The sequence below is a fragment of the Ochotona princeps genome, chromosome 7 (assembly GCF_030435755.1).
Source record: "Ochotona princeps isolate mOchPri1 chromosome 7, mOchPri1.hap1, whole genome shotgun sequence".
Lineage (NCBI taxonomy): Eukaryota > Metazoa > Chordata > Mammalia > Lagomorpha > Ochotonidae > Ochotona > Ochotona princeps.
The window spans coordinates 55,409,567-55,437,017 of NC_080838.1; the positions used below are offsets into that span (position 1 = coordinate 55,409,567).

The window sequence follows — 27,451 nt, forward strand, 5'->3', positions numbered from 1 at the left end:
ATTCATAAACAGGACCTTAAAGAACAAGTAGGCTTTCTGTATTTTGACATTTTAAGTTTCTATGGGTCTCTCTCTTTCCCTCACTTCCTCTCCTATCCCCACTTTCTCTTCATCACTCTCCCTTTCAAATAAACATTTTTTAATATAAGGCACAAAAGAATATGTAATAGAGTTTATCTTTGTGCAAGTGAAATAAATAGTTGTGTAAGTATTCATATAAATACTTACTTATGTAAAACAGAATTTTGAAGATTAGTATTTCCTAATGTTTCATTAGCATTAGTCACTGCTATTTTAACAGTCTTTTTTTTAAAGATTTATTTTTATTACAAAGTCACATATACAGAGAGAAGAGAGACAGAGAGGAAGATCTTCCGTCCGATGATTCACTCCCCAAGTGAGCCACAACGGGCCGGTGCAAGCCAATCCGAAGCCGGGAACCTGGAACCTCTTCCAGGTCTCCCACGCGGGTGCAGGGTCCCAAGGCATTGGGCCGTCCTCGACTGCTTTCCCAGGCCACAAGCAGGGAGCTGGATGGGAAGTGGAGCTGCCGGGATCAGAACCAGCGCCCATATGGGATCCCGGGGCATTCAAGGCGAGGACTTTAGCCGCTAGGCCACACTGCCGGGCCCTTTAACAGTCTTTTTAACATATTCTGTTATGCAGACAAAAGTATCACCGGAAATACTATAATATTTCCAATGCAAAAGAAACCAAAAAAAAGTATATGCACATATGTACGCAATAATTTCTTAGTTTAATGGAAACAAGATGTTCATTGACATTTCCTGCTTTACAGCTACTAATTTGTCGAGGATTCAGAAATAGTTAAGCCAAAATGGGACATCGAATCTCTAATGTTGAGCATCATAGTTTCGTTTCATGTACTATTCCTTTACTTTCCCTAACAGTCCTAACAATAAAACAATCAAATATCAATGCTCTCACAGCAGCACAGAAGCCTAGTTACCTATAACACAGAGATATATTATGGGTGCTTCTTTTCTTAGTCATTTTTCCACATGCCTAAGGATGAGTAAGCAAACACTTAATGAGGTAGGAGTAGAGCAAGATAATTTTAAAGAATCACTTTGATATTAAATTCACTGTTGACAAAGGGCTCGTGTGAGGAGGGAAGCAAAACGAAGCTCATGCTGGTATTTGTGAGATCAGAAGCCTTGCAGACACCCCAGGTTCAAGTCCACTCCACATGTCTTCCCACCATGAACTCTATTTTGGGATATAACGGGATTTCACACCTATGACAGATCAGCCCACAAGCACAGCCCGACACACCTCACCTCCGCCCTCAGCAGAAAACCAGGCTCTGTACTTCAGGTTCTATGCTGTTTCTTATTTACCTTCAATGAGTTCAAGCTCTGGCCTTTGGTCACCATGAGCTCCGTATGGAGGCGCACTGTGGGAGGCAAGTCACAATACAGTCTACTGCCGGGTCTAAGGCTGGTACTCCCATAATCATTGAAGTCTACCCAAGCACACTTTGCACAGTAGCTATGGAGTGAAGAGATAGTGTAAAATGGGAGGCTCAAAAAGTAGCCCCATGATCAACATTATTCTTAGCCTGTGTATCTCCAAGAGTCTTGATCTATAACATAGAATACCAAGCCTCCTATGGAAGCAAGGAAGACAGAAATTGAGGGCTGTTGTCATCTTCTTTAAAACCTTAACCCTGGGCCTGGAGCAATAGCCTAGTGGCTAAAGTCCTTGCCTTGCATGAGCTGGAATCCTATATGGGCGCTGGTTCTAATCCTGGTCCCCTGTTTCCCTTCCAGTTCCCTGCTTGTGGCCTGAGAGGGTGGTAGGGGACAGCCCAGGGCCCTGGGGACCCTGCACTCACATGGGAGACCCAGAAGAGGTTCCTGGTTCCTAGCTACGGATAATCTCAGCTCCAGTCATTGCAGCTGCTTGGGGAATGAATCATCGGATGGAAGATCTTCCTCTCTGTCTCTCCTGCTCTCTGTATATCTGATGTTCCAATAAAAATAAAAAATAAATCTTTTAAAAACAATTAGCCTTTCTGCTGTGTGGACATCTACTATGGAGATCTACTTACCCTTCGAATATCCTTCAGCCTCTTCATTTTGCAAAGGAAACTCAAGCTACATAAACATAGCACTATTTTCTTAACACAAGAATGTCTACTTACCATACTGTTCATTTTTGAAGATGAGGAACCCGTTCTTTGCTTTCTTAAAGTATTAATTTCTTCTGTGTTCCCATCTTTCGGCTTGAAAATCATCCTGCTACTCCCAGCGGTTCCTTCCGAAGAAGATCGCAGTCGCCTCTCTATGAATCTCCCTTCGCGATAAGGACTGAAGCTGCTGGCAAGAACTATTCAAAGACAAAGAAATATGATACAAATATGAAAATAGTTTTCATAAATGTGCCATTGTAAAAGAATGTAAAACAATGTTATTCAAAACTTTCTTCTTATGAGAATACTTTTGTATTTACAACGACACTGTAGTTCGCTTGCTCCTAACGTTGTCGTTAAGGCCTGACACGATTGGCGCTCTCCTTGGTTTGGTCCTGGCTCACAGAACACACACACACACACACATTCTTATTTCTTTCTTCCTGTGTGCAGAGTCTGCTCACTTTCTGCTACTGCCCAATCCAAGATCCTGCGTCAAACTCCTCATTGCTTAACTGAAGATCGCAACACTGCCCAAGTTTCCTTCACCTCTCCCTTATCTCACCTCCCTCAACACACCCTTCCCCACTACAAAACCTGTTTTCTTCATGGTAACCAAAACAATGCACTCAGACCACAGTAGGATTCATCAACATTATGCTTCCAGGTGTAAAAACTGATGCTTTTGGGTCTGGAAGAGCAGACTAGTCCTCACCTTGCAAGTGCTGGGATCCCATATCGGCACCGGTTCATATCCTGGTCCCCTGTTTCCCTTCCAGCTCCCTGCTTGTGGCCTGGGAAAGCGGTCGAGGACGGCCCAAAGCCTCGGGACCCCGCAACTGCGTGGGAGACCTGGAAGAAACTCCTGGCTCCTAGCTTCGGATAATCTCAGCTCTGGCCATTGCAGCTGCTTGGGGAGTGAATCATCAGACGAAAGATCCTCCTCTCTGTCTCTCCTCCTCTTTGCGTATCTGACTTTCCAACAAAAATAAACACATCTTAAAAAAAAAAATGATGCTTTCACGTGGCTGACTCATCACCACTGTGACCCACCTCTCCATCCTTGCACTGACGGCACTCCTGCTCACCTGCCCACTCTTCTAGTCCCATTTTCTGTTGTTTCACTTTTTCTTCATTCTGCTAATGGCATGCTGGATCTTACACTAGTCCCGGGACAGGCCCAGCATGCTCCAGAGCCACGGAGTTCGGCTCTTACATATACTAACATACTTCCTTGAACCAGCTATATCACTTACTCCCTAGAGCCCTTAAATAGTGACTAATATGTCACTCTCAGCATCACTCTGCTCATCCTATTTAAAAATGCAAACCACAATCTTAACCTCCCTCTTGCTAATCCTTTATTCTGCCTCACACTTGTCCTTATCAGTAATCATTACCTTCTATTGAAGTATTTGCATGTTAATTGATTATCACCATTAAAAAGCAAACTTCAAAAGAAAAAAACAAAACACACACACACACAAAAAAAAGCAAACTTCATAAAGACAGGGTAGGTGTTTGTAAACTCCTATATCATTACTGCAAATGACAGTGTTAAAATGACATTTGTTGAATAAATGAGTGAACTACTCTGTTCAGGCTCATCTGTTTAATGGCTCCCAGCTGAAACCATAGTGCCAAACTAGTAGCAGATGTATTATGCAAAAAACTTGAGCTTATTTCTATTTAGTTTTGAATAAGTATACAACTAATACAATCATATATGCAATATGTACTAGTTTTAATATTTCATAACACAAAATAAATTTTATTTTATAGCTTAATTTGTACAGTGACTTTTTCTTGCATAGAATACAACCACTTAAAATTTTAGGATTTTAAATTTTTAAACATCCAAATTATAAAATTTGCATAACTCGCAGAGACACTCTCACAAAGCAATGGATAGCAAACTAGCAACTTTTCCTTGTTAATATAACTTAATTTGTCCAAGAATACACAACACATTATCAATTCAATGAAAGTAATTTACATACTAAATGACTTACAGTTAGATTTACAACCAACACATGAATAGTCACCAGGCTGACTGGACATTCCCTAGTTTCCATGGAGATTAAAAAAAACAGTGTTCAATGAGACATTGATAAAAGCTGCCATGGCTATCTAGAATTAGATCCATCAGGAAAACTGCATCTTCTTTTTTTACCTGACACTTCTTTCTTAAAAATATGCAGAATCCACTCTGAAGTCATCCTTTCATTGTTAAAAAAAAAAAAAAAAAAAAAGAATGACCTTTTAAAGATATCTAACTCGGGACATGCTCTTCAACTCTCCCAAGTCGCTCTTCCTCGGAAAAGTTAGCGAAGGTGGAATTGTGAAGCTGCAAAACCAGTGCGGACCTTTGCCTGACCCGCGGACCTTCGTCTGACTCCTGGACCTCCGCCTGACCCCCGGACCTTCGCCAGACCCCAGGACCTTCGCCCGACCCCCGGACCTTCGCCATGCCCACGTTGCCGGCTCTGCTGCCCGCGACAGAAGCTCATGCCACCCTTATCTTATTTGTGGATTGCTACAACAAAACATCTTAGACTGATAACATAAAGAATGGAATCTTAAGACTCGGAGTCCCTGCGCTGGGCGGTGGTAGCAGGCGAACACCTGGCTTTCCTGGCACAAAGAGCTCTCGTGACTGACCTTGTGGCCGGCTGGGGACTCGCCAGCCTTCGGGGCCGTGGGCTCCGGTGGTCCGGACTCCAGCGATTTATTTCCAGTGCCGGCTGGACATCCGCCGGTGGCCTCCGCATGGATGTTGTGACTGCCAGGTTGGAGCCTGGGTCTGTGTGGGGGGTTGGGAGGGCGAGTGTGGTCCGGGACCTGACAGTTTGAGCTTGGTGATTGGGAACAGCTGCACGTGGAGGGAGTTGGGGACTCGGGGGGGGGCCGCCTTGTGTGGAGAGGCGCAGGGCGGAGTTGGCAGAGCGGCACACGGGCCCCTTTCTGACTGTGCGGATCTGGTCTGGGGGTGGAGGGGAGCACTGGCTCTGTTCCCTGTGGGGTCGGTGTGGTACCTGGAGCTGAAAGCTAGCAGCTGCGGTTCTCCACCTGGAGCCATATCGGGTGGCAGGATAGCAGGTGTGAACCCTGAGTGGAGATCCAGAGTGGGTGTGTTGCTGGTTGATTGCGCAGAGCTGAGCCCATGGCAATAGTATTGCAGCCTGGGGGGTCTGTGTAGTCCCTGGAGCTGACTGCGACAGCCCCCTGATCTTACTGGCCACCAAGTTTGCCCAGGACGACCTCAGGAGGTCCTTAGACGTGTTGGCTAGCAGGGGGTAATAAGCTCAGTCCTGCCTATAAAATCAGTGCCACGCAAAGCAATTATTTAGGACAGTTGTGTTTCCTAAACCCAGGGTACTGATTGAACATTAAAGTTAATTTATACACCTGAGGTAACAGACCAGAGAGATGTCGTCAAACAGATTGACAATTTCAAAAGGAAAAAGACAAGAAAAAAACACTATGAATGTTACTAAAGTCTCTCCAACAAAGGAGCAAAAGCTTCGCCCATTCTCAGAGTTAACTGAGGAAGACATTGAGAAAATGGAGGACAGGGAACTCAGAAAACTCATTGCAAAGCTCCTGGTCAACAATGAGAAGTACAAACAAGAGTTCAAAGAAGAAATAGCAGTAATACATCAAATTAAGGCTGATATATCAGAAATGGAGAACACAGTAGAGCAAATTAAAACTACAGTGGAGAGTCTCAAAAACAGAATGAATGAGGCAGAAGAAAGAATTTCAGAATTAGAAGATATTTTCTGCCATCACGAAGAAACAAACAAAAAGCTGGAAGCAGAACTAGGTCAAGCTAAAAATAATATCCAAAAATTAAAAGATATGATTGAAAGGTCTAACATAAGAGTTATGGTTGTTCCAGAAGGTGCAGAAAGAGAAGCTGGGATTAGAGGTGTATTCAATGAAATAATACAGGAAAACTTCCCTAAACTGAGCAAAGAATTAGAAAATAATATACAGGAGGGCTACAGAATTCCCAACAGAGTTGATCAAAAACGAACTTCATCACGACACATGATAATCAAGCTCTCCTCAGTTGAACAAAAAGAAAAAATCCTTAAATGTGCACGAGAAAAAAATCAAGTGTCATATAGGGGAACCCCAATTAAACTCACAGCTGACTTTTCAGAGGAAACGTTACAGACCAGAAGAGACTGGAGTGACATATTCCAGATTCTAAGAGAAAAATTTTCAGCCCAGCATAACTTACCCTGCAAAGCTCTCTTTTGTCTTTGAAAATGAAATAAAATTCTTCCACAATAAAGAAAAACTTCAAGATTTTGTCTCATCTAAACCTGCCCTACAAATGATATTCAAGGAAGTTCCTATGAAAGAAAAAAGAAATAGTAACCATCAGAAACAAAGGCAAATGTGGAGAACACCCAACTAAAATGCTAACACAAGACCTAATTTAGAACAACACATCGCCAAAATGACAGGACCAAATTGTCCTTTATCTATAATAACACTGAATGTAAATGGCTTAAACTCATCAATTAAACGCCATAAATTGGAGGATTGGATCAAAAAACAAAATCCATCTATCTCCTGCTTACAGGAGACGCATCTCACCAATAAAGATCAGAAAAAATTGAAAGTAAAAGGATGGAAAAAGATATTTCAAGCAAATGGTAAGGTAAGACAAGCAGGAGTAGCCATTCTTATATCAGATGACATAGACTTTGATGTGAAAAGCATCAAAAGAGATAAAGAAGGATACCATATAATGATCAAAGGATGCATCCAGCAAGAAGAGATCAGCATAATAAATGTTTATGCTCCAAATGCCAAAGCATCTAGTTACGTGAAACAAATATTAACGGGATTAAAGGGAGAAATAGACTCCAATACGATCATAGTGGGGGACCTTAATACCCCATTAACACAAATGGACAGATCAAAAAACCAGAAACTCAGCAAAGAAACAATAGAACTCATTCAAACTCTAGAGCAAATGGACTTAGTTGACATCTATTGAACCTTTCATCCTACTGACAGAGAATACACGTTTTTTTCATCAGCACATGGAACTTTCTCCAGAATTGATCATATCATAGGCCATAAATCAAGCCTTAGCAAATTTAAAAAAGTGGAAATCATATCATGCACGTTCTCAGACCACCAAGGAGTGAAGCTTGAGACCAAGAATTTGAAACACCAAGGAAGGCCTACAAACATATGGAGGCTGAACAATATATTACTAAATGAGCAATGGGTTAGAGAGGAAATCAAAGGGGAAATTAAAAAATTGCTTGAAACAAATGAAGGCATCAGCACAACTTATCAGAACCTATGGGATACAATCAAGGCGGTGCTGAGAGGAAAGTTTATTTCAATTAATGCTTATCTCAAGAAACAAGAAAAGCACCAAGTAAATCAGCTAATCTTACAGTTGAAGGAACTAGAAAAACAACAACAAAGCAATCCCAGGATTAGTAGGAAAACAAAAAATCATCAAAATAAGGGAGGAAATAAACCAAATAGAGACCAAGAGGACTATACACAAGATTAATCAATCAAAGAGTTGGTTCTTTGAGAAAATCAACAAAATAGACTCCCCACTAGCTCGACTAATTAAAAAAAGGAGAGAGAAAATATAAATTAATAGTATCAGAAATGAGAATGGAGATGTAACAACAGATACCTTAGAAATACAAAGAATCATCAGGAACTACTATAACCAACTATATGCGAACAAATTAGAAAACCTAGAGGAAATGGACAGATTTTTGAACTTATACAATCCACCAAAATTGAATCAAGAAGCAATTAACAATCTAAATAGCCCAATAACATGCACTGAGATTGAATCAACAATTAAAGCCCTCCCAACCAAGAAAAGCCCGGGACCAGATGGCTTCACTGCTGAATTCTACCAAACGTTTAAGGAAGAACTAACCCCAATCTTACACAAGCTTTTTCAAACAATAGAAAAAGAGGTAATTCTTCCAAACTCGTTCTATGAAGCTAATATCACTTTAATACCAAAGCCAGAGAGAGAAACAACAGAAAAAGAGAACTACAGACCGATATCCTTGATGAACATAGATGCAAAGATCTTCAATAAAATATTAGCCAACAGGATCCAACAATACATTAGGCAGATTATTCACCCGGACCAGGTGGGATTCATCCCAGGTATGCAAGGATGGTTCAACATTCGCAAAACAATAAATGTGATACATCACATCAACAAGTTGACTCATAAAAACCATATGATCCTCTCAATAGATGCAGAGAAGGCATTTGATAAAATCCAACACCACTTCATGTTAAAAACCCTAAACAAGATAGGCATACAAGGAACATTCTACAACATAATCAAAGCAATTTATGATAAACCCAATGCCAATATCATACTAAATGGGGAAAGACTAGAAGCCTTCCCATTAAAATCTGGAACTAGACAGGGATGTCCACTCTCACCGCTACTCTTCAATATAGTTTTGGAAGTTCTTGCCAGAGCAATTAGACAAGAAAAAGCAATTAAAGGAATACAAATTGGAAATGAAGAATTAAAATTATCGCTATTCGCAGATGACATGATTCTCTATATAGAAGAACCAAAAGACTCAGTCAAAAGACTATTGGAACTCATAAGAGACTTTGGCAAAGTAGCAGGATACAAAATTAATGAACACAAATCAATGGCATTCGTGTATACAAATAATTCCGCCACTGAGGAAGAAATTGTAAGTACAGTTCCCTTTAAAATAGAGGAAAGGAATCTTAAATACCTAGGAATTAAGTTAACTAAAGATGTGAAAGACCTCTATGATGAAAACTATAAATCATTTAAAAAAGAAATAGAAAAAGATCTTGAAAAATGGAGAACCTTACCATGTTCTTGGATTGGCAGGACCAACATCATCAAAATGGCCATATTACCGAAAGCAGTATATAGATTCAACGCAATCCCAATCAAACTCCCAGCAATATTCTTCTCAGAAATAGAAAAGATGATACAGAAGTTCATCTGGAACCACAAAAGACCACGAATAGCTAAAGCTGTCTTGAAAAATAGAAATCAAACCGGAGGAATCACAATTCCAGACCTCAAGACATACTATAGAGCAGTGGTTATCAAAACAGTCTGGTACTGGTACAGAAACAGAGAAGAAGATCAGTGGAACAGAATAGAAACACCAGAAGGGAATCCACACATGTATAGTCAACTAATCTTTGACAAGAAAACAGAAAACAATCCAGGTAAAAAACCTGGTCTATTCAATAAAAGCTGTTGGGACAACTGGATAACAGCTTGCAGAATAAAGAAGCAGGACCCGTATCTGTCGCACTATACAAAAATCAGCTCTAATTGGCTCAAGGACTTAAATCTACACCCAGAAACCATTAAACTACTAAAGGAAAACATAGGAAGCACATTCCAAGATATAGGAACAGGGAAAGACTTTTTAGAAAAGACGCCTAAAGCAACGGCAATCAAATCCAAAATGAACAAATGGGATTATATCAAACTAAAAAGTTTCTGTACAGCAAAAGAAACAATTAAAAAAGTGAAGAAACAACCTACAGAATGGGAAAAAATTTTTGCATTCTACACAAGTGACAGGGGACTAATATCTAGGATCTACAAAGAGCTTCAGAAACCCAAGGATAGTGAAAAAATAAACCCTGTAGCAAAATGGGCAAAGGAAATGAACAGACGTTTCTCAAAAGAACAGACACAAATAGCTAATAAATATATGAAAAGATGCTCAGGCTCTCTAGCCATCAGAGAGATACAAATGAAAACCACCTTGAGGTACCACCTAACTCCTGTGAGACTGGCCTACATTCAGAATTCGAAAAACAACACATGCTGGCGTGGATGTGGGGAAAAAGGTACCCTCCTTCACTGCTGGTGGGAGTGTAGGCTAGTACAATCCTTGTGGAAATCCATATGGAGAGTGCTTGGAAAATTGCAAATAAACCTGCCATATGACCCAGCAATCCCGCTTTTAGGAATATACCCAACAGAAGTGAAATCTGTATGCGAGAAGGGGATCTGTAATCCTATATTCACAGCAGCACAATCCACAATAGCAATGTCATGGAAACAAACCAGATGTGCGTCTAAGGAAGAATGGTTAAAAAAATTGTGGTACATCTATTCAATGGAATATTATTCAGCTGTCAAGAAGAACGATATTATTCTATTCAAAACCAGGTGGTCCCAACTAGAAACTATTATGCTCAGCGAAATGAGTCAATCACAAAAGAATAAATACCATATATTCTCTCTCATATAAGAAAGCCAACATGGAAAGGTAGAGTTCATCAAGTGCCCATGGAGTTCTGATCTAAATATAGATTGCTGCAAGTCAGGTCCCACGGCAAGAGATGGTGAAAATTCTCTGTTCTAGGCATGTTGGCATTTCATGGATGAAGTAACAGCAGAGTATATTTAGCATGTTGTGAACATGAATATGGCAAATTGGCAGTTTCCGTCAGTTGCTGGCAATAGTTTAGAGTGATGACAAATATTATTTTGATTTTTTTGTGTGTTATTTAGTTATGAGGAAAGTGTATGGTAAGCAGTCCATTTGATGGTTTACTAATTTCCTTGTTGTTGAGAAGTCCGAGTTCATTATGTATTTAATATGATAACCATTTGTGTGCTGTGAATTGCATTAAGAGTTATGTAGGGCAGAGATGATGCTTACTAAATGTACAAAATGGATTGATGAGATTAGCCAGTTAAATCTTTTCACCAGTAAGGCACTCAACAGCCCATGAGATATTTATTAAAAATGTCAAGTAAATCCTCTTATTTTTGTATCATAGTGTCAAATAGCAGTAAAACAAACATGTTAAGATCCTTAATCTACTGCTATGTTTCACTGTAAAATTTACCTTTGTTAAAATTTGCTTCTGTTCAAATTTGTTGAGATCGCACGTAAAAGTATCCTAATATTACTTTGGCTGGTATTTTCTAATTACTGTATAATATTTTGGGAATGCAAATTTTATTTGAATGTCAACTACAGTTAAGCATGTGCCGTTTGTTTTTCTTGCTCAGGTTTTGTAATTTGATGGAATGTTTTTATTATAGTTTCATAAATGTATGCTTCATTAAAAAAAGAAAATACGTAGAAGGATACACAGCAAAATTATAGATTATTTTATAATCAGAAATAAAATGAATATATTACAATTAAAAAAAAAAAGATATCTAACTCAGGGACCAAAGCGACATCTAGTGGCTAAATTCTTGCCTTGCATCTTCCAGGATCCCATATGGGCGCCAGTTCATATCCTAGCTACTCAGATTGCCATCCAGCTCCCTGTTTGTGGCCTGAAAAAGCAGTAGACAATGGCTTAAGGCTTTGGGACCCTGCACCTGCATTGGAGACATGAAAAATTTCTTGGCTCCTGGCTTCGGACTGGCTCAGTTTCAGCCCTTGCGGCTACTTGGGGCGTGAAACAGCAGACAGATCTTTCTCTCTGTATCTTTCTGTAAATCTGACTTTCCAATAAAAAAAAAACTCTTCAAAAAATTTAACTCAATTCTAAATTTATGTCATCAACAGCCACATATTTTGTGAGCAACAAAGTAAGATCACGTATGTGAATTTTTTGGCATATTATATATACATTTAATGTACACTTAAAAGATGTAACTACATTCATCAGCATTAGTATCATAATTTAGCTAAATGTAGAAACAGCTAAAGTCAAGGGCATGAACAAGTTTACTAAGTTAAAATTACAAAAGGAAAAAGCAGCCAAGTGCATTACAGTGATAGGGCATCAATACGCAAAATATTTTAAGACAGCAGGGAAGTTACTTTCTTCATTTAAATAAAATGGCCATCAGGATAAAGGGGCTGGTTAAATAAGTGTCATAATCCAATTATTCTTAATATGCTTTTATTTGACTTGTTTTAAAGTCTATTTACTTGTTTAGGGCCTAACATAAAACAACATAATGATTAGCCGTCTGAGTTTTGGATTCCGATAGTTGTAATTAGGCTGTGCTGCCTTCCAGCTGCATGACCCTGTGATCTGATATGGAACATGTGAAAGAGAGAACATTCCAGCATACTTCATAATTACTCACTCACCTTGTGATTTGGAACATATATCTTCTCTCTGGTCCAATTTTCTTACTTGCACTTTAGCCTTCAATCATGCTACTGATCTCAGTCATTTTAAAATTAATGTGTGCACAGTATCTGGGATGTCACAATCATTTTTAATATTGGGAGAATTCCCATTTGTTGTAGTAATTAAAACAGTGATTACAACAGTGGTAACAACAGTTGGTAGTAATAATGGCATAAAAGAATTTAAAATAATGTATAACACCAGAACATAGTATCTATTCAAAAGTGTTCTTGAGATGAATTTTATGTTAAATAAAAATGTTTCAGTCACATTGGAATGACGTACACATACACTCACAATTCTTTTCTCTTTTTTTAAAGGGGGAGTTGATGTCCGAGATTACACATTCATTTAATTTTAGTAGCAGAGCTAGAACCCAACTAGGTCTTCAGGTTCCAAAGACAGGATTTCTTTCTTTCTTTGTTTTCAAAGACGGGATATTTTAAAGCTTGAAATCCTTTTCTATCCATGGAGAGGGATTATTTATGCTGATACATGGGTTCTGATCACTAATTAAACCATTGTTAACACAGAAAATACAATTTAAAGTATACAATTTACTTTTAAAGTCATTTTGGTTAAAACATATCCACTTCATTAAGTAAAAAATACCAGCATTCCCGGGCCCGGCACGATAGCATAGTGGTTACAGTCCTCACCTTGAGCGCACCCGGATCCCATATGGACGCCAGCTCTAAACCAAGCGGCTCCGCTTCCCATCAGCTCCCTGCTGTGGCCTGGGAAAGCAGTCCAGGACGGCCCAAAGCCTTGGGACCCTGCACCCGCGTTGGAGACCTGTAAGAGCTCCTGGTTCCTGGCTTTGGATTGGCTCAGCTCCAGCCATTGCGGCCGCTTAAGAGAGTGAACCATCGGGCGGAAGATCTTCCTCTCTATCTCTCCTCCTCTCTGTATATCTGACTTACCAATAAAAATAAATAGAGTATTAAAAAAAATTTCCATAATGAACCCCAAAAGATTGTCATTATTTCAGATAAAGCCACATTGTAAATAGAATTAGTTTCAAGCCACTTTCTTCTCCTGCTCCGAATGTGAGTCATACAACTAAGCAAAAGGAATACTGTCACTAAATTCAGCATAACACAACTGAGGAAAGTTTAAAATCAGGCTCCATGAAAGATAAAAATAAACTCCGAATAGGAATAAATGTTAACAGTGTACAATAAGGAAGCGTGATTCCCATTCATGAGACGGGCAAGATAATGCAATACATTAAAATAACCATTATCTCATCTCATTTACCCAACAAAGAAAACGGACATACCTTTGGCAGTATTTGCCTCATATCCATATGTTTTGTTAAAAACGTGATGATCCCCGGAAGAGGGTATTATCTTCGAATCGGAAATCGGATGGATCCCTTTCCCACGCTCAGCTATTGCTTGGTGTTGCTCACACACGCCGCGTTTCCTGGGGGAGCTCGCGCCCAGCGCTGCAGCCCCATTTTGGGCAACTACGTTTTCCTTCCTTGGAGCATCTGCGGGCAGACGGTTCTCTGAGTTCATCACATTCCTCCTAGGGACCTCGGGGATTTGCAATAACACTTCCTCCTGAGTAGCAGCAGAGGTTTCTAGAACAGAATGAGCTTCAGTGCGACATCGGCCTTCTAACCTGTGTTTCCCGGGAGACGTGACTGCACAGGGGGCTGTTCCCAGGAGATCTGGCGTCGTCTTTGTAAGAGCAGCAGGATTGCGAGAGATCTTAGAGGTAGAATCATTTTGGGCAAGGTTGTCACAGTGGGATGCCAGGCTTCCGCTTTTAGGAAATACATCTGCTTCAGACATGGAATCTTCGGTCAAACCTAAAAATTCAGAAGGTGTCTGAGCCGTGGTAAGGTCCGCAGAAAGCAAAGGAGAATGCAAGGAGCTTCCTGCCCGGTCCGTAACATCCCAAGAACAAGACGGAGATGTTCTTCCTAATACAGGTTCTTTCTCTTGCAACTCTGTAATCTCCAAAGAGAAGTCAGGCTGTTGTACCAAAGAAACGGACTGGCTCTGTGGAACTGGCTTAGAAAATCTGTAGTGAGATGAAAAAGATTTGGGGAGCAGCTTCCGGGTTGACTGCTTCGCAGAACGGCGAGTTTGTTCTTCCGTAAACCCAGAATCATCCCCCTCACTTTTGCCAGAACTTAGACAATTGATAAAGACATTCTTGTTTGTGGAGTGCTCCTTCTCTCGTTCAAAATCTTCCGTCAAAGATCTTGTTATCTTCTTATTTCGTGAACTATGAAAACCAACAGAATGTCTCCCCCTGGCTTTGACAGGGTCGTCCAAGCCCAGCTTCTGCGCGTTGCTGTGACCAGGCTGGGCACCATTGGAAACACTAAGGTTCTGGCTGCTGGCTTCTTGCTTAGGCTCACTGACCTTTTTATGATGGAAACTGATAGATGGAGTACGGAATATGCTTCTGCGTTTACCTGTGCTTCCTGAGCTTGAGTTCGTGCTGGAAGGAGACGAACTGTGGACACCCACCGTATTGCTGGAAGAGGGGGAGGAAGGAAGAGAATCGTTCCTTCTGCTGATACTCCTTCTGAATATTGGCAAACGGGACACCAGGGTAGATCGTCTGGATCCTGAGTCCCCCATCGGGACCCCAAGGCTTGCACTGTGACAGCCAACTTTGAAACCTGAGAATAATTAAAAGAGAAAGAAAAAAAAAGAAGTCATTAGGAGTCAATCTTCAATAAGACATGTCAAAAGAAAATATCATTTTAAAGACATAGCATGGCATTTGTTTTATATCAAAATGTAAAGACTCTATACTTAATAAAGATGTTTTTATATTGCAAGTTTAGAACATGTTTTTATGATCTGATAGTTTGCACAGATATTCTATTTTAGTGTAAAAATTATAAAGATTAACAAAAATATTTCAGGCCTATTCACATAAAGCACTAGGTTTGGGAACACAAGAAAGAGAGAGACAGAGCTGCCATGCACTGGTGTTCGTTCCACTGCAGTGGCCGGAGCTCAGGCAGGACAAGGCGGCATCTGGGAGATCGGTCCAGGTCTCCTGGGTGGGTGCCAGGAGCCTGATTACTCCACTCATCGTCTCCTGCCCTCTGAAGCCTGAGTTAGCAGGAAACAGGGGCCTGGGGTGCATATTTAACTCAGACCCTCTCGCAGAAATGGGCATCTTAAACACAATGCTGAACACTTTACCTAGATTGGATAATTCCGACCATAGAAAATAGAGATGTCATAATTCTCTCATCGGCTGGAAAGCTCTCCACAGGGACTATGGGGTCATATCTTGAATAGAATTTATGCTGACTCCAGGTCATCTCATTCAATGGGCTCATATTTCTTAGTGTCTATGATGGTTATACTAAATAAATTAGGATAAGCAGTCTGGCATATATGTGTTATTTGTACTCAATGGAAGTCTAATTGTTTTCACTAAGCATTTAAAGAGGAGTGACTTGCACAATTTTTGTGAAAATTTTTTGGTTATTTAAATACTGTGAGTATTTTCTAAGGATATACAGAACAATGTCATTCTTTTACCACTTATCAGAAGTACCAGTATCTCAATATGCCTGACTTTTGAGGATATTTCAATAATGATGGCTAATACCTTGAGGTTAATGCATTGCAGTTCTCAGGCTCCTGCCAGCTGCAAAGCATGGTGGCTGATACTGCACTGCTGCTCGACTGCTTTCCCAGGCCACAAACAGGGGGCTGGATGGCAAGCAGAGTAGCCAGGACACCTCGCAAATGGACACCCAAATGGAACCATGGCACGAGCAACGCCAAGACTCTAGCCACTAGGTTACTGCGCTGGGCTCTACTGAATGCTTTCTGCTGTGCTGATAATAAGCTAACACTGCAGTCAGGGAAGGCTTAGTTTCTAGTTATTACTTTATCATTTATTAGCAATGTGACATGAGGCAAATAACTGTAGTGTAAAATGATGATAGTAATTTTACCTTCTGGAGTTGTAAGAATGAAAAGGGAGGGCCTGGGCCAATGGCCTGGAAGCTGAATCCTTGCCTTACATGGGTCAGGATCCCATATAGGTGCAAGCCTGTGTCTCAGCTGCTCCACTTCCCACCCAGCTCCCTGCTCGTGCCCTGGGAAAGCAGAAGAGGACGGCCCAGGGCTTTAGGACCCTACACCTACGTGTGAGACCCAGAAGAAGCACCTGGCTCCTGACTTTGGATCAACTCAGCTCCGACCGTTGCAGCTGCTTGGGGAGTCAACCAGCTGACGGAAGTTCTTTCTGTCTTTTCTTTTCCTGGCTCCCAACTTTGGACTGGCCCAGCTCTGGCCACTGCAGCCCTTGGGACAGTGAATCGCAGATGGGAGATGTTTCTTTTTCTTTATTTCTTTCTTTCCTTCCTTCCTCCCTCCCTCGCTTTCTTCTTTCTTTTCTTTCTTTCTATTCTATCACCCCTTCCCTTCCTTCTCTTTTCTTTTTCTCTTCTATTTCCTGTTTCTTTCCTTTCTTTCTCTCCTTCCTTTGCTTTCTTTTCCTTCCTTCTTTTTCTTACTTTCTCTCTTTTTGTCTCTCTGTCTCTCTGTCTTTCTCTGTCTCCCTCTCTCTGGGTAATTCTGTCTTCTAAACAAAATCAAAATTTTTTTAAGATTTATTTTTATTAGAAAGTCAGATATACAGAGAGGAGCAAAGAAAGAGAGGAAGATCTTCCATCTGCTGGTTCACTCCCCAAATGGCCACAACAAGCAGAGCAGAGCCAATCCGAAGCCAGGAGCCAGGAGTTTCTTCCAGGTCTCCGACACAGATTCAGGCACCCAAGTGTTTGGGCCATCCCCTACTGCTTTCCTGCACAAGCAGGGATCTAGATGGAAAGTGGGGCCTCCAGGACACAAACTGGCTCCCATATGAGATCCCAGCGCAAGCAAGGAGACAACTTTCGCTGCTAGACTACTGCTCTGGGCTCAAAATAATTTGTTTTTAAGAAAATAATCCTGCATGGTTTTAGAGAGATGGCATCATGGAAGTATAATACTAGGTACCAGAATAAGCATATCTGTCAGTGCAGGAAAAAAAAAAAATTGGCACCAGTTCCCAGTTTTTTCTTTGCTTTCATTTTTTTTTTTTTTTTAAAAATACTTTACTGTAATTTTGGCACCCCTCTTCTTTTTCCTCTATGGACAAAGGGTATTTGATGTCATACATTTTAGACACAATTCATTATCTTTTCTCTAATTCCCAAGACTAGCATTTCTTTATAGTAAAAACTAAAGAAGCAAAAACTGAATCTTGTGGATACATGCAAATTGTTATAAAATATTTGGTTTTAAGTAGAATCTCTCACGAACAAGCAATATGAGCTGGAACACCGACAATGATTATTTCACAAGACGGTTTTATGAATGCGAAGGCACATCTAAAAAGGAAGTGATACTGACTTACACACGATAGCCTCTGCCTTCTCTGATGAAATATATTCACGGGGGTGCAGTGCACACAGGGATTATGAAGATCATCTACTTCTGCAATTCTGTACACCAACCACTCCACTTCAAAAGAACACCTAAAATAACACACAGTGGAGTCCATAACCTGAGCACAATGTTTTCATCTCTTATCATGAATCTCCCCTTCTGATGACCAACATTTGAACTGTTTATGGAAATGTCACATAAGCTCAATCTCATCCCAGACCTAAGATTTCGCAGAAAAAAATTTTCATAAAATAACTTGGCAGAGTTCAAATGACCACATTAAAAAGAAGTTCTATTATACACAGTGAAAACTGAAGAAGGAAAATTCACAAAACCAAATACTTTTGGTCACAGTTTTTTTTTTTCAGCAAGCATCCATGCAGTTTATTAGAATCTTCATGTAACTAAAAAATGCTTTTTGTTAGCATACTGTATGAATTTGAAACTACATTAAATAAGATTTTTTTACTCTTTTAGACTCAGCAGTTTCCCTCCTATTACTGGGTCTTTGTATTTACATGGAAATAATATGAGGAAAGAAAGATATATTAATATGTTAAGAGGTATAATTCAGTGAAGTCATTTAAAAATACACAAAATAATATAGCATCTACACATTTTTAATGTATACATTGTACTTCCACATCTGTGAGAAAACAAAGATAGTCTGTTTTGCTTGTTTTGCTTGGCATAATAATGTCAGCCTCCAACTATTCTGTTAACAACTGTCAGGATTTCATTGTTTTTATGATTAAGAAATAGTTCATCATATAGGTAGACAGCATTTTCTTTTTTTTTTTTTAATCTATTTTATTGTATTGTTGTTGACAATCTTTACACAGTTAATTACGGTTAAAGAACAAAAAAAAAAAGGTGCAGGGGGATAGGGAAGTGGGTAATGCTATTATGTCCATATTGTTTCCATCATGTATCTGAGGTAAAGGGGGATATTGAGGGAGAAGCAGAACAGAGTGTGGAATGGGCCGGGTTTGGTCGCGACAAAATAAGTACACATTATGGAATGCCAGGGCGTGGTTGCCTGTACTGGATATGAATGCAGCACCCAACCAGCACACGTGAGATCCAGGAAGGGAGGGGCAGAACTGGCAGGGGGATTAAGGGGCTGGTCCCCTCGCCGGACAGCTACTCCCACTGGAGAGCATGGGCTGGGATAAAGACAGACCAGACTAAGCAAGGCTACGTCACCTGTGCGCTGCATGTGGATTAGACCAGGGAAAAGCCAGGCTAGGCTGATTATTCCTGCTGGTGCAAGCATAAATTAGAGTGGGTGAGGGATGTTTGGGCATAGCCGCAGCATCAGCTGGCAGAAGCTGGCACTGGGGACTAATTCTGTCAAGTCAAATCACAGAACCACCTAAAGAGTGCATAAACCGGGACAGAGAGACCTGGGAGGGAAAAAGTGGGTTCCCCCTTCTTGGGTCACTATTCCCATGGGAGGGCATGAAAACTAGGACAAGGGCTGGGATGGCTAGAGAGGCACTCAACAACATCTGTGAGGGCTGGATGGTTGAGTTGGTTAGATAGAACTAAGCTTTAATACCCATTGACAAGTACCAGAGCCAAATGGGATGGGGGACAGACTGGTCTTCTGCTACACATACTGGCAAACCAGGGTAGGGGGCGGGCCTGGTGGGGGTTATTGTGGGTCGCCCCGACTAGGCTGCAGCTCCCACTGGTTGATGTAAGGGCAGAACCAGACTGGACTGCAACACCCATTGGTTCCAGTGCAACTCGGGACCGAAAACAGAACCAACCCAACAATTGCAACCACCAGCTGATCGGAGTGATGGACAGTGCCGGGCCCTGTGCTTGCCAGAACATACAAGAAACTAGTCTGGGAATACCTCAAAGTTTCTTTGGAGATCTCCCCACTTGAACTGCTGGACTCAGAACTCTAACCAAGAAAAGACAGAAGACAGAACAGGTCAATCATTCATCTCAGCTATATGTTGGCAGCGAAATACTGGGCAAACGGAGACTTTATGATGGACCATATCAATCAGTGGACAACCTCATCGAGCGAAACTGGCAGCGATTCATAACTGGAGAACTATTAAAACCACCTAAGCAAATATCTCAGAGCACGCCCCACATCCGGGAAAATGGATGGTCACAATTTTAAACATTAAGAAAGTGCTGTCGGAAAGTAAATAATAGGAAAGCAGATCAATGCTTGTTTTTTTTGTTTGTTTTTTTTTTAACCATTTTATTGTATTGTTGTTGACAATCTTTACATAGTTAACTATAGTTGAAGGAAAAACAAGAAAAAGAAAAAAAAAAGGTTCAGGGGGATAGGGAGGTGGGCAATGCTATTATGTCCATATTGTTTCCATCATGTATCTGAGGTAAAGGGGGATATTGAGGGAGAAGCCCCACCTGGTTTCCCGCCCACCCCAAGTCCCGGATGTGGGGCATGCTCTGAGATATGTGCTCAAGTGGAGTTAATAGTTCTCCAGTTATGAGTCACTGCCAGTTTCGCTCGATGAGGTGGTCCACTGATTGATATGGTCCATCATGAAGTCTCCATTTGTCCCATATTTCGCTGCCAACATGTAGCTGAGATGAATGATTGTCCTATTCTGTCTTCTGTCTTTTCTTGGTTAGAATTCTGAGTCCAGCAGTTCAAGTGGGGAGATCTCCAAAGATACTTTGAGGTATTCCCAGATTAGTTTCTTGTGTGTTCTAGCAAGCACAGGGCCCGGCACAGTCCATCACCCTGATCAGCTGGTGGTTGCAATTGCTGGGTTGGTTCTGTTGATTAATTACTGGAATAACTGAGTAGAACAATAGGTTGAAGAAATTTCTTAATTTTATCCAATCATGTCTTTTAGCCTTGAGGTAAGAAGGCTCACACCTATGCAACTGTTGAGAGCTGGGGCATAACCCCCTACTCCAGACATAGGTGTTTAAAAGGCAATACTATTTATAACCCAACATCCTTTTAACTGTCTTGTAATTCATCTTTAAGTGCACTTCAAAATATTTTGTTGTTTTTTCACAATGATTGGAAAAACAGTATAGGCATTTCTAAGAAATAAATCACACTCAGGACACAATGAGTGCCCCTACTGCTGCTAGATTAAGGGAGGGGAAAATGAGCTACATTAGCAAGAAAATTGATCAGAAACAGGTGGGTGATCAGTCACAGGGAAGAGAATGAGGCTGTCATCCTACGGTAGAAAGAGCCCAGATTTATTGCACTGATTGGATATGCTTAATTAACAATTTATTAAATTTGCACATAAGCTAGCCACATTGAACATACTAAGTTGGTCTCTCCAAAAATGAATATAAGCAACAAACAAATAATTGCTGATATGAGAAATGTCTACCTTGGAGTTACTCCCACAAATGATTTGATCATAAGGATGGAACATAAACAGAGACAGCGTATATTAGATCTGTATAAATCAAAAAGATAGAGGATAAGTGTGCAAAATTAGCATGATAATGAGAACACTTATGATATGAAAGCAGACTACATTTCAAAGAAATTATTCCAGCCGGATTTACAGAAGATGAGTTTCTTGTCTGAATTAATGGAAGTACAGGGGCCATGACATAGTCATATATTTCTAAGGACATGAAAACTTAACACCCAGGAAAATATGATCTTAGCTTTTTATAGTAATAGGCACTGAACAGACAACACATGAAGATAAATAAAGACAGAAAAAAATCAGTTTTGCTTAGGGATTAACTAGTTGTGAAAGAAGTATCAAAGCCATAACTACCCAAGATTAGATAACCAGACTCTACACTTACAGCTTACAAATCGTTTTAGCTGGCATGCTGAGATTTATACTTAGTCAATGCCCGGTTACTATGATCGCAGATGTTAACGCAAGGATAGCCAAATTTGAAGTTAGCACTACATTAAAAGTTTTGTGATTTTGTTGTAGCTCAAACAAGTGACTGAGGTTTGGAAATTTGGCCCAGTGTTTAAGTCACCTGAATCCCAGAGTACCTGATTTCTATTCCTTGCTCCCATTCCTAAATCTAGCTCCAGACTAAAGTAGACCCTGGGAGGAAACAGCGATAGCCTAATTAAGTACGTGCAACCCCGGTGGGAGTCCTGGATTATATTCCTAGCCCCTAAGGTCTGCACCTAGCCTAGTCCTCGCCATTGTGGACACAGGGTGAATGAACTAGTGATAGGAGCTCTCTCTGTCTCTCTGGCTCTGAGTTTACTCATGGGAATGAGTGTAGTATTATCTTTAAATAATTAGAAGTGGGTCTGCTGAAGTGTAGCTTGTAGAGCCACCATCTGCCATGCCAGTATTCCACATGGATACCAGTTCCCATACCGGTTACCCTACTTCTGACCCAGTTGCTTGCTACTGGCCAGGAAAAAACAGCAGAATTTGACCCAAGTGCATGAATCCCCAAAACCCAAGTAGGAGACCTGGAAGAAGATGCCAGGAGCATGTCCACCCAGGCCTGGACATTGCAGCCACTTGTGAAGCAAACTAGAAAAAGGAAAGAAATCATTTTCATTCGCTCTCCTGTTTCTTCTGCTGCTCTCTCTGCAACTTTTCAAATAAATAAGTGTTTTTTTTTAAAGAATTTTTGTGCAGTGCAAATAATTAAATGCAAACATGCACTTACACTCTTAGAACAGCGTCTAGCACATGGTCAATTCCAATGATTGTAGTTTAAGAAGGATCAATTCAGTATGCTTGTATTATTTTGCACGAAGTGTTTTTTCTTCATCTTGTAATTTCTGCAGTTATTTCAGCTGGAAGTCCTAATTCTGTCTACATCTGGATTAATACCAACATTTCCTGAGCCAATTTTGACTACCACAAGGAAGACCAGAGGCACAAACACTCATACGTCAACAGGACTGGGAGAAGCCTTGCTACCAAAACACTAAATAAAAAGTGAGGTAGCCAGTAGTTTAAATATTTTGTCTTTTCCAAGTAATTTCATGATCCGGGGCTTGTTTTTTGACCCAAAATATTTGATCATATCCGTCATAAGGCAAAAATAATGCAAAGATCTAAAAACCAGGGCCTCTATCGTGAAACAGCAAGTACAGCCGCCACCTGGGATGCCAGCATCCTATGTGTGCCCGGGTCAAGTTCTGGCTGCTCCACACCTGGTCTAGCTCCCTGGAAAGCAGCAGAGGATGGCCTGCATGCTCAGGCCTCAGCACCCATGTGGCAGAAGCTCCTAGCTCCTGGCTCTAGATAGCCCCAGCTCTGGCAGAGGGTGCCATGTGGGGAGTGAATCAGCAAATGGAAAATCTCTCTCTCTCTCCCTCTCTCTCTCACACAATGCAAATTTTGCCTTTTTAAATAAGTCAGTAAATCATTTTTAAAAGCTGCAAAACATTGACAATATTATAAATATCCATATCTTGTCTTGCACTCTGAATGCAGTATTCCAAAGACGAACTTGAGAAATCTACTTACTAACCAATAGCAATCTTCATAAATCTACAACTTCAAAGTAGAAAATGCACATCCATGAAAGTAGGACATAACTGTTAAGAAAGAAACTATTTTTCCAAGCATAACCAACTTTTGAAAATTAATTTCAGTGTACAATTAAGATTTTTTTTTTTTTAATTCTCAGATCCATCCTACTTTAGGATTCCAAGAAGACTGAATAGGAGCCTAGGTTAGGGGTTCTTGTTTAAGTAACTAAAAGCTGATTCTTACAGAAGAGATATTGAGGGAGAAGAGAAAACACAACAGGATGTGGCAATAGGAGAAAGAAACAGCCAAGCAAGGGTGCAGCTGAGCACTGGTGAGCTGCTTCACAGGCCGGGAGGACGCGTGGCACTGATCCCTAGCATTGAGAGCGGGTCTCCCCATGGCAGCCAGTCATATGTAAACTTGGCCAAAGAATGAGAGGAAAGTCCATACGAGATATAAAATACTTCAACTCTTAAAAAAAAAATCAGTCTTTTTTGATAGTTCTCCTGAAATACCGTCAGTGATAGCCCAGATTCAAATAGGGACTAGATTTTTCACAATCTTCTAAAAGCTTTAATATTTCCATACTATAAATATTGCATATCCATAGACTGTACGTTGGCTAGGAAATCTGAACAGTGATTTGTAAGGAAGCATGTGTCAATATGACATTTTCCAAAAATAGTAAGTTGATGCCATTGTTGTAAATCCAAGACTAGTAAGCTAGACATTTCAGTTTATATTTTTGCTGAATTTCTTTTCGACTCAGAAAAGTAATTACATATAAAATGTTCCTTTTAAACATTAATAATTTCTTAAAACTAGATATTAAAATGACTGGATTTCCCTTAAATGGTTATTTACTAAAAGTAGAAACAAAGTTGATGTTAAAAATCTGCAGTTGCAGTTTACTACCAGCAGAGGGTGCAGGAGATCGTCCTTTTTGACAAAGCCAATAGTTCATTTTAACTTCCCATAACAATTTAAAGTGTTTTTAATTTAGTAAATTTTTATTTTTCTTCCTATTGTTGATTTTATATTGTGGCTTTTCATTTAAGGGGACGTACAGTAACTGTGAAATGGAGACTAACATATCCAGATGTGAGGATACAATGCAGTTTGTACTTCCAGACAAAGATGGACTTACAATGACACTGTTTACTCTATCTTGACAATAGGATGCTGGACTCTGCCATTGTCCATGCCCACAATGATGGACATGACTGTGTATGAAGAATTATACTTTAGTAATGATATAGAGATACCAGATGGGGGGGTGATGGAGGGGATAACGGAAATCCCAGGAGCCTTTGGAACTGTATCATAAGATGATAATAATAATAATAATAAATAAAATAATGTAAATCTGAAAAAAAGTGTTTTTAATACTCAAAACTGTCACAAAGCCTTTAAGCTTTTTACTGTACCTTTGAAAATTAAGTCCTTAAATTTTCACGCTAGTATCTGATAAAAGTAAACTGCCTCTTGAATAAATTGAGCCTTAAAAGTTTGAAACAGATTTGGAATAATAAAATAATTTCTTAGCTTTTCATTCAACTATGTGTAGGATAGATGTTACCCCCATATGTATACAAGACAATTTAAAGGAAAGTCAGAATCATTGCAATTCAAATTTATTATTAAATTTTTTGTTTCTACATGGATTTGAAAAATACAGAACATATCTATGGCACACTGCACTGACTTGCACAAAAAATACAAAAAATACAAAAAAATCTAAAACTGATGGCACATTTTATTCTAATTTTAAACTACAACTATTTTTTATTTTTTTAAGGTTTTATTTCACAGGCCCAGCGTGGTAGTCCTGTGATTAAAGTCCTCACCTTGCAAGTGTCAGGATCCCATAAGGGCACCAGTGACCCCTCTTCCCATCCAGCTCCCTGCTTGTGGCCTGGGAAAGCAGTCGAGGACGGCCCAAAGTCTTAGGATCCTGCGCTCGTGGGAGACCTGGGAGAAGCTCCAGGCTCCTGGCTCCTGGCTCCTGGCTCCTGGCTCCTGGCTCCTGGCTTGCGACTGGCTCAGTTATGGCCGCTTCAGCCACTTGGGGAGTGAACCATGGGACAGAATATATAATCCTCTCTGTCTCTCCTCCTCTCTGTATATCTGCCTTTCCACTGAAAATAAACAAATCTTTTTAAAACATGATTTCACACACTTAACTGACTAATGGTTACAGACACACTTACAAAAAGGAAAAGGGAAAACTAACTTATGTCATTGTAAGACGACCCAAGGGAGCCTGCAAAACTGCGACTCCGGTGAAGTGTGCACCTGCGGTGCTGGCCTCCCACTTGGGTGCTGGTTTGAGCACCAGATGCTCCACATCCATTCCAGCTCCCTGCTAACACGCCTGAGATAGAAATGGACTTCGGCCCAAGTGCCTGGGCTCCTGCCACCCACGAGGGAAATGAGAACGAACCTCCTTGCTGCTGCCTTTAAGTCAGCCCACTCTGGCCATTGCAGCCACATGGCGAGTGAACTAGTGGATGGATGATCTTTCTCTCTGGTCGTCTCTCCCCTTTCTGGAACACTGCCTTTTACACACATCAGTAAACATTAGGGGAAGAAAAACAAACTCGAGGGCGAACAACAATCTTAGAGCACACCTTAGAGTCCATGCTAGGAGATTAAACAAGTTGCTATATATAATTTTTAAGTGTGTGCTTTTCTGTACCTGTAACTGACACCTCGCAAGAAATCAGGACAGGCAGTAAAATGAACCCAGCATTTTCAATATATGTTACAGTTCAAGTGCAAATATTAGAACAATACAATTGAAGGTCAGCACTGAGCTGGTGAGAGCAAAAAAGATAAGAATACACCCAGCATTGCTGCAACCTAGCATCCATTAGGAATATTCATGCTGTCTCACTCTTAATGTAAACTGTGCATGAAGAATGTCTTCATTTCCACCCAGCATGTCCTGCCGGGGAGGATCACAGCTCTCAGGTGCGCGGCAAAGGAGAAGCTTGGATTGCGGGATTTTCAAAGGACAGTCGTTGAACTCAACATACACTGACCACAAGCATCAATGAATCATTGCCCAATATAACTGTTCATATCATTTCTGCTAAATTTACTTTCTCCATTCCTAAGAGTAAAGAACTTTCTGAAAAATGTGTGAATTAAACATACATTTCTTTATTCTATATAACATACTTGCTTATGTTATCAGTAACTGATAAAATCATTTAATACATGTTTTTATTTCTTCCACTATATTATGTGATTTTTTTTTACATTCATGAATTAAAACAAAGACACAATTCTAGAACCTATGAAGGAATTTCTACCCGATGCTTGACACTTTTATTTATTTCATTAATACTCTGAAATAATATCCTACCAAAATAGAAAGCGTTTGAAGTTATGTAAATTTTCTAAATTGGTAGAAATATCCAATGTCATACAAATGGCAGATCCACTCTAGATGTATAAAAATGTCTTAAGTTTGTACTTATTTGAAAGGCAGAACAGAGTGACTGAGACAAAGTGAGAAAGAGATCTTCTCCCAGCTGCTGTCCTCCCCAGATGCCTGAAACAGCTGGGCTGCAGGGAGCCAGGAGCCAGGAAGAGTCTTCAGCTTGGGTTGCAGGGACCCAAGTGCTGAGCCATCATTTCCTGCCGGGCAGCATGTGCTCAGCCGGACGCCGCACCTGAAGCAGAAGCAGGACTCAACCCCAAGCACTCGGCTCTGGGATATCAGTGTCCAGGACGCTGGACCTGGAGCAGAGGCAGGACTCAACCCCAAGCACTCGGCTCTGGGATATCAGTGTGCTGAAGAGCAGCTTCACTTTCTAGGCCACAGCATTTATTGTGGAATAGATTTTACTTGATATATTATAGCATATGACAAAACCTACATTTTTTAATTTATAGAAGAATCATATAAAATTAAACTTAGGGAGCGATTATAAAGTCAGCCTGCTTTTCTTAAAACAAAAAACAAAAACAAAAACAAAAACGAAGCCTTACACTTCCTTAGTAAATTTTCTTGTGAAACAGGGGACTGCATCAAAATCCAGTACATGCAAAGACTGCCATTGTTGGTGAACAATGATTTGACATTAATAAACATCATTTTAATTTTATAGGATTAGAAATAAAGTCTTCTTTCAGATAAGTAAATAGATAAGGGAGGGAGGAAGGGATGTAGAGACATTTTCTTAGAATTTATGTATGAATTATGTCTAACCTATTCCTTTATAAACGTCGCATTAACATGAGAATTGATGATAATTGTGTGATAATAA

At 40.3% G+C, this 27,451-nt stretch overlaps 1 protein-coding gene across 2 annotated transcripts in view; it reads right to left on the bottom strand.

Annotated features, from left to right (window-relative positions):
* The window catches only part of CCSER1 (coiled-coil serine rich protein 1), a 1,128,290-nt gene that overhangs the window by 976,575 nt on the left and 124,264 nt on the right, over positions 1–27,451 (bottom strand). For both annotated transcript variants that reach the window (XM_004590570.2, XM_058667043.1), the window contains exons 2-3: positions 13,587–14,948; positions 2,168–2,352 (exon numbers count right to left, since the gene is read on the bottom strand). In XM_004590570.2, the coding sequence (XP_004590627.2) occupies positions 2,168–2,352; positions 13,587–14,907 (1,506 nt within the window). In that variant the 5' untranslated portion in view covers positions 14,908–14,948. The remainder of the gene's footprint in view (positions 1–2,167; positions 2,353–13,586; positions 14,949–27,451) is intronic.